Here is a 13,993-nt window from a genome sequence, read left to right as displayed (position 1 = left end):
ATAAGTTGCCTTGTTTTTGGTTTAACTGCTTTTGTAACTGCAATTATTAAAACTTTCATAATATTGCATATATGCGTTTATGAAAACGTTTAATTCAACTTATAAAGTGGAATAATTTTGTGTTTCTTCTATTATGAACGATATTTGAAACTAGTTTAAAAATATTTACTAAAAATATGAATCGCCTCGTTTTTCGCTTAACTATTTTTGTACCTGTAATTTAACTGTTCCCAACTATCAATCAAGAAATACAAATTCAAAGTTTTCTGTATTTCGAAAAATTGCCCTTCAAACAAAAACTAGTGCCGTGTTGCATTCCAATAATCAGTAGAAAATTTAATAATTTAGATAGTAGAAAAATGTGGAATTGTAGGTGAAAAAGGCAAATAAAATCAACAGCTAAAATGTAAGAAAATACAAAACTATCAAGCTGAATCAATAAATCATCCAATGAGACTTTGAAGAATTAAAGGACGAATTTGCTTAAACTCGCTCACAGTTGTGAAAGGATTTATTCTGGTTACTGAGCAGTCTTCTAATGATATTTTCCGAGTCTTTTACAATTGTGTTTGCATACATCGAATTTTCGATTAGTAAACCTCCTATTGAATTTTGAAAAGTTTTCAGCCTGGTTTTGGGGAACAAATTGCAAAATCAAATTGGAAGGTTTCAGAGAAGTTGGAAGACGTATTAAAAAGTTTGCCAACATTAAGGACCAAACAAAGAGCAGGTTTTGAACTTTGCAGATAGTGGCGAGACGCACGCGTCGCCATTTTGGTCGATGATCCGCGCTTTGCAAAACATTCATGTTCCCGCCATTGAAGTTCTGGATAAAGGGAAAGGGAATATCATTCGTGGTTCGTGTGGACGTGTTTTGTATTTAAATTGAGGAAAATAAGCACGCAGCGGGGCAATTTAATAAATTTCTTTTTTCAGTTTAAAGAGTCCGTTTTCACATTGATTTAACAATAAATCGGAACTTCGAGGAGACTTTGTCTATATGGGAGAATACCGTCCGGGTAAATAATTTGATGTTTTAAACAAACCTGTGCTGATGCAAAAAGTTAAAATTTATGGCCTCCTTCGCCGAAAAGCACTTGGCGTCAAAACCTGCGTTTCTGGATTAGTTGGAAACTTTCTCGCGATTGCGATACTTTCCTGCTAATAATGCAAGATAGCTTGGCAGTTTTACACCATCATTCCAAGCCTTAGTGTTCTGTCTTAAAAGTCCACTCTAAATTCACATTTCTTTTATTCGATTTTTGCGCCTAAACGAGTCGAGACGCCTTTAAAAGTTTACTAATTAAAACCGAATCCACGTTTCCAGATACCAGAAACTTCTTGAAAGTTGGCCCGTTCTTGCGGAAAGTAATTAAAGTTGATTGAAAAATGTCCAAAGTCCAGAATAGTTTTGCACTGTGCTTTAGTTATTTGAAAAATGGTTGAGTTCATCCCGAAAAATGTACCGACAGTTTGATCCGTTAAACCTCCTTAAGAGTTTGGATCATTAATGATTGGTTTCACATTTCATTGGCAAATAATCCATATCGAATAGATCATCTGTTGGTAAGTACTGTATATCCAGTCAGCAAGGCCGAAAAACGTAAATAGAAAGAACCCTTCATAAAGAATAAGGTGGCCCACGCGTGTATATTCGGAGGAAAGAAAACAAAAAGATAAATGTTTATAAACAGCCACTTTTGTGACGCAGCCAATGCGCGTGTTTACGCACGTCATCAGAAAGCTCCGAGCTTTGGAAAAAGCGTGGCGTCGGTCTCAACGACGTCGACGGCGTTGCCGATTTTCCTCTAATTGGTTATCGAACATGCAATTTGTATGATTCACTCCAGAATGCGATTTTGCTGTTTTCCAAATGTCGATGATGACTGGAATAGTTACGCAAATCCCAGCCTATTTTGCTTATTTTGATGCAAGCTTGCCATTGAAGATGGTTCAAAAGTTTTCAAATGCTTAAAAAAGCAATCGTTACAAACCTCGAGAATTCTAATTGAACACATAATCAAAAAAGCCTGTGATTCAAGTCATCAAAAAAATCATAAAGGGCCGACAAAACAACTCGGACAAATGTGTGTCTTTATGATCAATTTTCTAGAAAACTACAAACGTTTCGCTTCAAAGCTGTGAGCTTTTCTCTCAGAAAATAATGGAAATGGGCCAAAAGCCCCAGATTGAGGCAAATGATCTAAATTTTTGTACTCCAGCAACTGTAATCCTGCAACTTCCTGCAAAAGTTTCCGCGAGAACACTATTTTTAAACATTATTTTAAAATGAGTCGTAAATTGAGACGGAGAATTAAAAAATAAAAACAACTAGCAAAAATTGCAAAACTGATGAACCAAACGAGAGACACTACAAAATAAATAGTAGTAAAACTTCACTGCAAATGTTTTACTTCAAAAGCACGGAATTTTCTTCCTGAACCATTTAAACTTCGTCCAGAAGTTTCCATAAGAACATGTTTTTTAAAAGGTATTTTTAAAATTTGTTATAACTTGAGACAAACAACATAAAAAAACCACTAGCAAAAAATTGCAAAACTGATGAGTAGAAACTTCGGAATTTCCATAAAAGTCCATATGGACCATTTTGCGCGTTTTAATCTGATGGAAGGTGATTCTAAACTGTTTGCTGTTAAAAAGTAGCAAACACAGCGCGCATTTAATCTAGATTACGAGACGATTTAACGACCTTTTAATCTGCTCAACTTGCAGAATTTGAAGAATGATTCTTAAATATTTCTTCTGAAAATACTCATCTGAAATCTTATTAGATTGAAATAAATATTCGTTTATAAAAGAAATTGCTTGTTATTTTCGGTAGAAATTATTAAAACTATTCAAACGCGTTATTTCAATGCTATGCGTTCTGCAGCAATAAAAATATGCTAAAAGCTCAATATTCAAGAAAATTATCATAATTCTAGCAATCCTCTGATTGCAAACCACTTGCAGAAAAATTCAACAAAGATGATGAAATCTGTAAAAGTATCAAAAGCATTTAAACGAGACTGAGACCAATCTGATTACTAGAAAAACTATATGTAAATAAAATTAACAAATTCGACTGTCTATGAAAGTCAAATGGTAGGAAAATTCGCAAAAAACTCAACAATGATTGAAAACAAATAAACCAAATACTTAGATGTATTCAAAATAGCAAGAATCCTTAAACGAAACTGATAGCATTTAGATTATTAAAAAAATATATTCATAAATGCAAACAACAATTCGAACATTAATGCATTTTATGAACGATTATTCGAAAATGTTTAGTATAAAAAAATAATCGTTTATAAGCAACAAACTGATAGATTAAAATAATTATTCGTCGATAAAAGAATTGTTATTCAATGTTAAAATGATGCATTAAAATGGAGCATTAAAAATAGCAATCAATAAAAAATATATTAGGCAAATATGAATTAGAATAGAGTTTCTACACAAACGAGAATAAGTCGAAAAATACAAATAATAACGATGAATGAATAGTAAAAAGTACCAAAAACATGTTCAGGTAAAGGATCAAAAGACGCAAAAAGTAAAATGAGAAAAGCACGACTTAGGCAATTTGGAGCCATGGAACTTAAACGTAAATTATATCTTTTTACTGAAAGTGATAAAGTGTTGCTTGATATATTCCCATTGCGTCTCAGCATAAGAATTTAGCTAAGAAGATTAAGTATAAACATCGATAAAAGCATGTAATCGAATATGTATTATTCGACTGATATGTTTGAAAGATTGAAGAAGATACGCACAATGAGAGAAGAAATTAAAAAAAAAACAGGGAACAAAAAACCCTTTAATATTGGGTTTTATAGCAAAGCAAATGTATCGGCAAGTTACAGAAAGGAATGAAAAAAAGAGAGAGTATATTATTGAGAGAAAAGTTGGAAATTTTAATCGAGTTCGTTAGCATCTATACATGGAAAAAAGTGAGTAAAAGCTCAAAGATAATTTTGCTAATTGATGAACTGAAGCCAAAACATTCAGAATTTATCAAATGTGAACTACGTTTTAGAACAGATTTAGAAAGAATATTGTGACATAACATTGAATATTGTGGCACCGTGTGAATCGCTTCATGTGCCTTAATTCCAATTTAATTTTGGCAGTTCATAATCACCAGATAGAAAAAATAATCTCATCTTTAAAAGTTTTATATTCTTCTATATAAACAACACTTCAAAGGTAAACAACACTTATCTAATCATTGAATAACGTATCATTGCGCTTAGTATGCTGGCAATAGCCTGATTCTTTCCGTATGGAAATGATTGTTGCACTAAGTTTTTACACTAAGATTTAGAGAAAACTATCCAAACACTTCACGCTTCACTTAATTTAACAGATTTTCGATTTATTTCGCAAAAAGTTTCAAAACTATTAAAATACGCAATTGTTCAATTGGTTCATAAGAAGATTGCGGTAATTTCACATTAACTGTTTTCAATGTTTTAATTAATAAACTCTTGAGATAATTTCTTTATTAAAATGCATCGGAAATACAAAATAGGTTAAAAATAACCGGATTTCTTCAAATGGAGAGCGAATAAAAAGCATGCAGTGCCGGCTAAAATACCGCATAGGATATTTGCCGGTAAGGAGTAGAGAAATAGATGCATTCTCAAAGTCAACATGAATTTATTTGCAAAGCGTGATAAAAACTACATAAACAATTGTTAAAGCCTTAAATCAACGTGCTTAATGCAACTTTCAGATATGCCCGCGAACTTTGCACAGCTGAATATTAATTTTAAGCTTCATATTTTAAACTGGAAACTCGAATATTATCAACGTTGCTCTTCCCGCGCTTTAGAACCGGCAAAAAAATCTAAAGCTTTCCTGAGCGTAACTTTATTGAAAAGTTGAACAATAAACTCGACAAATTAATTAGTTTAGATAGTGTTTAGTGTTTATTTGTCTGTCGCTTTAAAGCTGGTGAAAAACACAACTTTAGATTTCAGTACACAAATCTTACATGCAATCAAGCTATCCATGCGAATGGCACACACTAAAAAAAACCAAAATACCTATTTAGGAAAATATGAAAATCCAAAATGAGAAGGGGCAAAAAATCGTACACTGACCATGAGAAATAAAAAAACTTGGTACACACACAACACAGCACGCACGAAGCTTTCAACTGGACTCCGCTTTACGCACACTTTGAAACCTTCATGTCTCGCGCCGTATAAGACATCTGTCGCGTTTTTGCACCAATCAGGATCGAGAGTCCTTTTATTCGGCGTCGGTCGTAGTCCTTTCGTGCCAGGATCGGAGCTTTGAGCTTTCAGGATTCTCAGTTTTACAATCACTATTTCCCGCTATTAGTCTTGGAGCTCGTTGCGACTTTGCAATAGATGCGTCATCAAGCTAAAGTCAATTAACATATGCCTTTATTTTAACATTTTTAAAGTGGTGGAGAAATGTCTTGTGTCTTACTCTAGATCGAGTTGGTCCTTGATTTTGTCCTCAATTTAAATCACTTTAAAGTCTTTAAAACTTTGAGTTTCCAATGTAGAATACAAACTAGCCCGATTGTATTTCTTGTTGTTTCTAATTTTTTCGTGGAATTTAATTCAATTAATGCCAGAAAAACAGTAAAAAATGATCGAATTTTTCTAATAATACTCGAAAGTGTTGCAATGCCGCTCAAACTTTGTTGTGTACATAGTCATAAATTGTCAAGCAGTCAGTGTCCGATAATTGTTGTTTAATAATTTTCGACTTTACTAATAAAAATTAACACAGCTACCGTCGCGAGTGCTTAAAACCTTCCCAGAAAAGTCCCAATACTTTACTCATGTTCCTCGTAATTGATAGTGAATGCTTGTTAAGATTGTCTTAATACAACTTGACAGCAAACGTCAGAAAATTTCTTATGAGAAAATCGCATTTTTTGATAAAGAAGTAGCCCTTTAGACCGACGCAATGACCAAAACCGACAAAGAAAAACTTCCTGATTAGAAAAACGTGAGTTCTCTTAACAAAAATGCAAAAATACCGGAGTTTTTTTAAATCTAGACGGAGCGATTCCCGCTCTATCCACAACTAAACAATACATCACATTCGGTCAAATGACATAAGAACTGACGTGATTTTTGAAGTCTGGCATCTGGATTACAGTGTTTTAAGATAATAATAATAATAATAATAATAATAATTTAAGATAATGTTTTTAATCATACAGTGCTTATTAAGATATTTATTAAGTGCGTGTCAGTTTTTCAGTCTAGTGGAGATTTCATACGTTAACCAAACACCAAAGCAAAAAAAATCATAACATACAAAAAACCATAAAACTCATTTGTTATACATGGGCAAAAACTAGTGTTGCGCCAACGATAATTAACTAAAATGCGTCAATTTTTCCCAATCAGTTGCGGTTTTTGTAAGAATTGTTCACTATTTTTCGGCCCTTCGACAATACGCATCTGATTGCCTACGAAATATCCAACAGCTGTGCAGTTTGGAACGGGCCAGAATACAAAACATATTTATCAAGCGAAATGTGTGCTTAAGATTGTCAAGCTCGCTTGGCCCAATGGGAGACGATTTGCCCATTTATTGAAGCGTTTTTACACTGCAGACTCCCTATTCGGAGCAACAGCTTTTAAAATGTTTTTAATTCGTTTCAATGAACTTCCTCTACTTACAAACTTTATTAGCTTTCTTTAATTAGTCACAATTTACATTAATACAGAGTGTTATTCTCTTACTGATTTTACAAGAAAAAGTTCATATAAGTTTCAATACACAGGATATACATATACGGTTTTTCGTAAATAACTCTATAATTAATAAATCATTTTTTTGTCGATATTGTTGAAATTCGGCGCCGGAATTCACAGACGTAAGAAGCCAATTTTGTCCTAAATAGACTTAAATTTTTAAGGCCAGTGACGTCCCCGTAGGACAACCTTGGAAATATTTTTAAGAATAAAATTGTGCGTAATTTTTTGCAATTTATCAATTTTTTCGAACTAAGCAACTTACAATAAACTGCTTTTTCTCTTTATTTTTTTTGGTATATCGCACCATTTTCGAGATATGAAATAAAAAACGCTTTATTTCATGCCCGTGGGACAACATGTTCCATGCGCCTGGAACACCCTGTATATTGAGAAGAAATTCCATCAACTTTTCTTCAAAAAATCACCTCCTGAGGTTTAGCTACCTACTTAAATAGCACGCTTTATACTATGTGTTTCATGCATATTCAAAATATTTTTGGCTCATCTTGCCTAGATCAGCCTCATACATTTTTACTGAACTTATATAGAAATCTCATCCGTGTAGAATACAGAGTGTTTCAGAATCAAAATGACAAAAGCCTATAGACATACAGGGTATTTGTTAATGAGGGTGAAGAAGAGGTAATTTCAGATTTTTTTTTTCTCATTTAGAAGTTAATTTTAAAGAGGGTCTTTAAGCTATTGATAAAAAAATAGTTTTTGCTTGAAAAACGCTGTAGCGGATCTGTGTACAAATTGTGCGATTTATTGGAATATTTATCCCAGCTGTATAAATTCGATTTGATCCAGATAGTACAGAGCCGCTTGATATTTTTGTGTGTTGTGAGATCATTTTATTTAATTATAATTGGGAATTAACAGCAATTTTTTTCTAGAAAATGAAGCACAAAAACATCAAGAGACAAACACGTATTCATTAATCCGGATAACATGAATATTTCAAAACACCTAAAGGCTGTAAAATAACAATGCTAATACTTGTTTAATGATGAAAACAAAAAAAACGATGTATAAAAAACCCACGGTCTCTTCCTTATATATGTCCATAATATATGTTTGAAAGTCTTTATTCAAAGTGCTCTAAAGATTCTCAAGTTGAAAAGTCTCAAATGAACTTCTTGTTTGTTTGTTGTATCTGAAAAACGCATTTGTGAACTCGAAACTGAATATTTCCCAGAATTTCATGACTTTAATTCTACTCTGATTTATTTTCCTGACTGCATGTATTTGTTATGATATTCTTATCTTTCCTGGGTCTCAGTCAAAGTGTGAAGTAAAAATTTTGTGTTGCGAGAGTGGTATGCATGTATTGAGAGAAGCCGAAATAGTTTTAATTTTTCACCAGTGTACTGGGTGTTCCATACTTATGGCTTTATTAGGGTTTGGTAAATGTTGCTAAGGTTGTCGGTATCTGATCTGAAATTTACTGTTTTTGCATGTTTTTTTATTTGTATCATTTCTTGGACTCTTCTTTTATGATAATTTGTTTCCCTAATTAATATATCTGCGTTGTTAAAATCAAAATTATGCAACATTATTAACCGTACTTAAAATGCTTCCAATTTCAGAAAAAAACGTGACTTTTTCCTTGTTGGGTTATGATTGCGTGGCTTAACAACATTTTTCGACTTTTTACCTTCGTGCATACATTATCACACAAATCCGAAATTCACTTATCCTTCCTATCTAATAAGGACGCTATACCAACAAAGGATAAGCTCCTGTTACATCAAAGATTCCCAAATTTCGCCGGGTAATTCCTGTTTAATCGCATATCGACCTTAATAGCGTCTCGTGGCGAATTGCAAAATCTTCCAGTTTGCAAAACAGGTACAGGCAACTTGAGGAGACTCTGCCGAAATAAGGAATGAGGGCAGGCACGTGCGTAATCTACGCACACAATACACAAAGAGCCAAAGGCCAATTTTATACAGCATTCTCATTAAGCCCTACTCCTCAGATATGCGTGACTGTTTCAGGTAGCTACGTGGGTGGAATTATACATAATTCAAAATTAATATTTTATAATGAACCTTCTTTCCTCATTACGACCGAAGCGAAGAATTTGCATTTATGGATCTATTTAACAATTGGTTTAAAAACCCCGCAAATATTGGCTTGATCGACTTCAAAATCATATTAAGTTTAATATTAACCTTTATCTCTTCGGCTTGTAGAAAATAAGACTAAAAATATCGCAAATAGACTCGATACGTTGCCGACCCACAGTAAATAAAACTCCTGTAAAAATGTTAAAAATGTTATATATTTCAAAGTTCGTGAACAAAAGTCCCTCAAAATCTAGTGAAGATTCCAGAAGATTAATTCCAAGCTAAAAATATATAAAATCATATTAAAGTATCACAATAAACACGCAGGAAAGCAGATTTATTCATGTCCGTTAGTTTTCATTTTTTTAGCGGGACCCTCATTGTCTCCCTCGTCATCGGGTTCTTTTGCCTCCGGACAATCACTATCAGTTGGCGCCAACACATCTTTAAACAGGAGCTTTTTAAAGTCTTCATATTTGGCTGCATCAGCTAGTAAGCTGCCTGGCCCAACCTATTAACAAATACATACAGATAGAAATTGTAAATAAATAAAGAAAGGAATTGAAAAACAAACAAAAACTAGCATTTTCGTCTTCTTAGAAAGACAAATTAAATGCTTACCGTAGATTTGCAATATTCGAATTACTTTTTATTTTGCTTCTTTATTTTTTATAATATAATATAATAAAATACTGAAAACCCAAAAACTTAGTTTTCTACGGAAGATCCTAAATCGGCAACATCCAACGCATTGTACTTCTCACACGCTCAACACGAAACCATCATCATACCGAAGCTAAAGTTAAAAAATCTAAGCTCTTTACTCACTTGTGGAAGCTCTAAATCAGTCCATTGTTTGGCCTCAGTGTCAACATTAATTATAACTCTGTTTGTTGTCGGCTTTTTGACTCCATAATTATTTAATCCCGCCTGCGAACTAGTTGAAGTGTTACATTTGAGAATTTCTCTTAGAACCATTGTGGCGTAACATGCCGAAGGTAGACTGAACGACAGTACAATTGCCTTGTACTGTCCCTCTAAAAGAAATGTAAAATTAACCAAAACTATACAAAACGCAATATTTAGTGGTTGAAATTGGCCTCGATCCACCAGCAATAGTTTCACTCACCAGCAATAGTTTCGGGTTCCTTGACTCCACTCAACTCTTCGAGATCAGACCGTATAAGATTATCGGTAGGATCATTATAACATAAAATTTTCCATTCCAGATCTTTAACATGCTGAACTATTTTCCTGTACGTTCCACTTAAGTTATATGTTCTGTAAAAGCAAATTCCTTGTAAATGCAAAAAGTTCAACGTAGTCCTAAGAACTCACTTGACTTTCTTTTCAGGCATCTCCAAAGTTAAACCATGCTCTTCAATCGCTTCTTTGTAATACTCTTTCAAATGTTCTGGATATACAACATCATAACCAGGAAGCGGCAATACAATGTCATATATTGAATAATTGTACAATTCATCCGAAGTAAGCGGACGTACTGTGAATCGGCCCTTCTTTTCCTTCAGGTCTTCATCAACGTCAGTTTTCTCATTAGCATCACCGTCTGTTAATATTAATTACTTTAAAAAGATTTAAATAATCAACAATGTTAAGTACCAGTTGCATCCTCTTCTTCCTCCTCGGGACATTCCATAGCCACTTCTGCATCCTCCGGCTTATCAACAATGATCAAATCGCCTTCAACTGGTTTCAAACCAAATTTCTCGATTCTCTTCGATGTCATTTTATTCCAAATTAAACTTTGAAAAGCATGCATATACATCAGTCTAACAGACCTTGGAATCTAAAACGACAAATACTTACATTCAATGTGCGCATTTAAACCGAGAATGTACATTGCTAGTAATAAAGAAAGACAATTTACATTTTCCAGGGCATTAAGCGGATTGTTTTGATGGTGCTTAACTAAGCCTTCTAGCAGCTTCTTCTCAACCGTTTGCCTCTGCTTATCACACAATAGGAGCGCTCTTTTCGCATTCCCTGTTTCAGCATATACTTTTTTCGCCTGATTATTTGCCTGCAATTTATCGTCAGCAGCTTTCACTTTCAGAATCAGATCTATAGCCTACAACAAAAAATTATTCTGAAAAAAGTTTGATGATAATAATAAACTACAGAAGGCTACTAAGGACAATGTATTTTATATTAAAAATATAAAACATGAAGAATTTGCAGAATAATATGGAAGTGAGACACTTTTTTGAGCAAAAAGGAACAGCAAAGAAGTGAACACTTTTTGCATTCGACTAATCAATAAGATATCCGAAAGCTTCAATTCAAAGAAAATTTCAATGAAATAACCCAAAATGATTTTCGAGAATAAACAGAAGATGCGATTTTTTTCTAAAACTACTGATTTTTGCCCATTTTTCTATACAAAATAACAGCGTTTCAAAATGAGTATTTCAAGTTAATCTTGCCCAACCTCAAACGCGCATAAAAAAAGGTTAATTAGCGCTTATAAAGTAGAAGTTGTCTATCCCAAAGGGTGCCATAATTACAATTAAAAACATTTTGAAACAAATCAATTTTATAAAAATGTTCATCGAACTGGATTCGCCGTACGAAAGACAGGAAATAATTTACGTATAGAAAGCACAGTATATTTTCATTTTGAGAAAAATCCCTGACAAACCATTATTTTATTTAAAATTGTTGAAAAACGTGTCGTGCCCCGCAAAAATGTTTTCTCACAAAATGTTAATTTCATTAGCCCTCAAACGCGCTACAGTTTCTTCTAAATATTCCAATCGGCTTTTGCAAATTTAATAAAATAAACTTTATTAACCACAATTTAACTATATATTTGGATAGAAACAACTAAGTGTTTTTGAAATATGGTATAGCAGTGAAATATTTGTAAAATTAATTGTACTATAACTTCCAGCCTAATGTAAGTGTACCTCTTTCCATTCACCCTTAATCAGCTTAATCCCAATCGTAAACGTGGGAGCTTCCTTATCATTCCCAAACCTCTGCAATCCGTAGTAGTTGATAAACCCGTGCTCTTTAACATGGTTAATCGATTCGTTAATCAAACTATCTTCTGCTTGAACATTTCGCAAAGCAATGCGAAAGAAGTTCCCACTCAGTTGGCCGATTTTGAGACAATGATCTTTAAAGATGATATTTCCAACTTTCAAATTCCGTATTCGTCCCGCATTGGACAGGAGTTTTGCTGGCGGAAACTTTCGGACACAACACCATTGGCTTGTTTTAGCTCGTTTGTCTTTAACGCCAGCATAAGTAATTCCTGATGCAGATATTCGCAAAACCTGGCCCATTTTGAAACATGCATCTATGGTGTCCATCATTTCCTTATACATTACAAAGTGAACATATTCTGGCAGTCCTTCAGGCCAACTGCATCTAGTATCTTTTGCTGAAATTAAAAATACCTAATCTTTATTGATGATTTAAGAGCTTAGCACAGAATGGAGGAAAGAAAAATTTTAGATTAAAATAACTAAACTAGACAGAATGTCTTTATGAATTTTAAGGCATTGGTTGATACGGAAAACAATGCAAAAAAACTAGTTTTTTCAATGTGTAAGGATTTAAGGCCCCTTACGGAAAAAGATGGGTAGAAGAGATAGATTCAGACCGATTTTTGGGAGCTTCCGACACATAGGAACATGCACTGACGCTTTCAAATCGTTTATCATCGCCGAAAAGCGATACCTTGTGAACATTAAGCATGGTGATTCGTAAGGCGATGCATCCCTTGTTGGAAGCTTTGGAACAATTTGATTTACCTACCATATTTTGGAAATGCTTAGTCGGCATTCTACAGAATGTTAGTAGTGTGTTTAAAGAATCAAATGCATTTATATTATGATATATTTGGTATAGTTTAATAAACGTCACATACTTTATACAAAGTATACCTTTGTATAACCCATTAGTATCGAGCGTTTTAGTTATTGCAATTTCGAGGCCCTGATGATGACTTGAACAAAACCAAAAATTACACTTCAATACAAAAGGTCCGATTCTTTGATTCCATCCAGTGTGTACACACCCAGTCCTATTATTATTAATAACTATTTGATCCTTCTTAAGGTGAAATCAGTCCTACAGTATCTGTATAATTAATTAGAATGCAACTACTTAATGTGCGCATTAAAATTCGCTTATGAAATATATGAAAATATTTTTGAACTAAACGTTTTTGGTCCATGGCATTTTAAGGAAATATATCTCAAAGAATTTGCATTCAAAAACGCATCGACTAATAAAGTTTCCTCAATTTATCTTTAAATTAAATAAAAATAAGTGTAAAACTACTCCCATGTTTTGTAGCTAAAGAACATTGCAACTTACATTTTTTACCCCACTTCTTGAGTTGAATAATAGTTTTGGAGTCTTTCGTAATGGTGGAAGTGACCACTTTCTGTCCAAAATGCTTCCTGATACATTCATGAACCATCTTCCTCTCATCCTTAGTAAAGTCTTCCGCATCTAGTTCAACTAGATGCGGATGATTTTGGTCAGATGCTTCATTATCACTCTCAGAAACCATCTTTCTCAAAGATTCCCATTTGTCTTGAGATATTTTATGGAACGGAGATTGTTCAGTCCGAATGTATAAAAGTTCTGCAGGTTCTTCAAACTCTTTTGGCAGATTTCTGTCGGTTAATTTCACTCGATTTCCTGCTAGATCAATTTCGTTAACTTGAAAATCCGAATATCTAGCCTTAATGACAGCAGGGTATCCTGCCAATTTGCTGATATATTCGTCTATTCCCACATCTTTTTCACTTAGTTGATCGTGATGAACATATTCTCGTTTTACATACGTGTGATTGTCTCTCTTCACATGGCCTTTTTTGAAAGGATACCTTCGCTTGGATGCTTGCCGGTCACTCTTCACAGTTTCTTCGTCAGAAGACATTGAAGCTCACAAAACTTTTCAGGGTTACACAGTCTTAAGCGAAGCACCAGAATTAACTTATAATGTATCTGATATAATGTTAGCTCCTGGCAGCAAGAAGCAAAATGTGAAATGTGTCCAACTAATTTGTAAGGTTATAAACTATTTTCTGAGGTTAGTTGCTACTCCTCCTCATTTCACAGCTTGTAATTAATGAAAAAATCCTATTTTATGTAGGAAAAAGACGAAATGGCTGTTTCTTCTTT

At 33.7% G+C, this 13,993-nt stretch overlaps 2 protein-coding genes across 6 annotated transcripts in view; both read right to left on the bottom strand.

Annotated features, from left to right (window-relative positions):
• The window catches only part of LOC109535782 (DNA N6-methyl adenine demethylase), a 73,669-nt gene extending 68,474 nt beyond the window's left edge, over nt 1–5,195 (bottom strand). For 4 of the 5 annotated variants that reach the window (XM_048664802.1, XM_048664799.1, XM_048664800.1 and 1 more), the window contains exon 1: nt 5,055–5,195. The gene's annotated coding sequence lies outside the window, so the exon portion shown is untranslated. The remainder of the gene's footprint in view (nt 1–5,054) is intronic. The other variant, XM_019901782.2, reaches the window with a different exon arrangement.
• A 3,832-nt stretch (nt 5,196–9,027) lies between these two features.
• Nucleotides 9,028–13,939, bottom strand: LOC109535740 (pseudouridylate synthase 7 homolog). The gene is made up of 8 exons (XM_019901694.2): nt 13,178–13,939; nt 11,758–12,236; nt 10,719–10,919; nt 10,451–10,637; nt 10,169–10,397; nt 9,960–10,111; nt 9,659–9,867; nt 9,028–9,341 (listed from the first exon to the last, which is right to left on the bottom strand). Exons 1-8 carry the CDS (start codon nt 13,746–13,748, stop codon nt 9,168–9,170), a joined length of 2,202 nt encoding a protein of 733 aa, XP_019757253.2. The 5' UTR covers nt 13,749–13,939; the 3' UTR covers nt 9,028–9,167.
• Nucleotides 13,940–13,993: the final 54 nt, after the last annotated feature.

The sequence above is a fragment of the Dendroctonus ponderosae genome, unplaced genomic scaffold (genome assembly GCF_020466585.1).
Source record: "Dendroctonus ponderosae isolate FM_Combo_2020 unplaced genomic scaffold, Dpon_F_20191213v2 Dpon_F_20191213_3, whole genome shotgun sequence".
Classification (NCBI taxonomy): Eukaryota; Metazoa; Arthropoda; class Insecta; order Coleoptera; family Curculionidae; genus Dendroctonus; species Dendroctonus ponderosae.
This window is presented reverse-complemented; position numbering and strand designations above follow the sequence as displayed.

Coding starts and splice junctions, on each gene's coding strand:
- LOC109535740 (XM_019901694.2), bottom strand. CDS start 13,748: ATGTCTTCTGACGAAGAAACTGTGAAGAGTGACCGGCAAGCATCCAAG. Junction 10,920..11,757: donor TTAAGGGTGAATGGAAAGAG/GTACACTTACAT, acceptor TTTTTGTTGTAG/GCTATAGATCTGATTCTGAA. Junction 10,112..10,168: donor ATGCCTGAAAAGAAAGTCAA/GTGAGTTCTTAG, acceptor TTGCTTTTACAG/AACATATAACTTAAGTGGAA.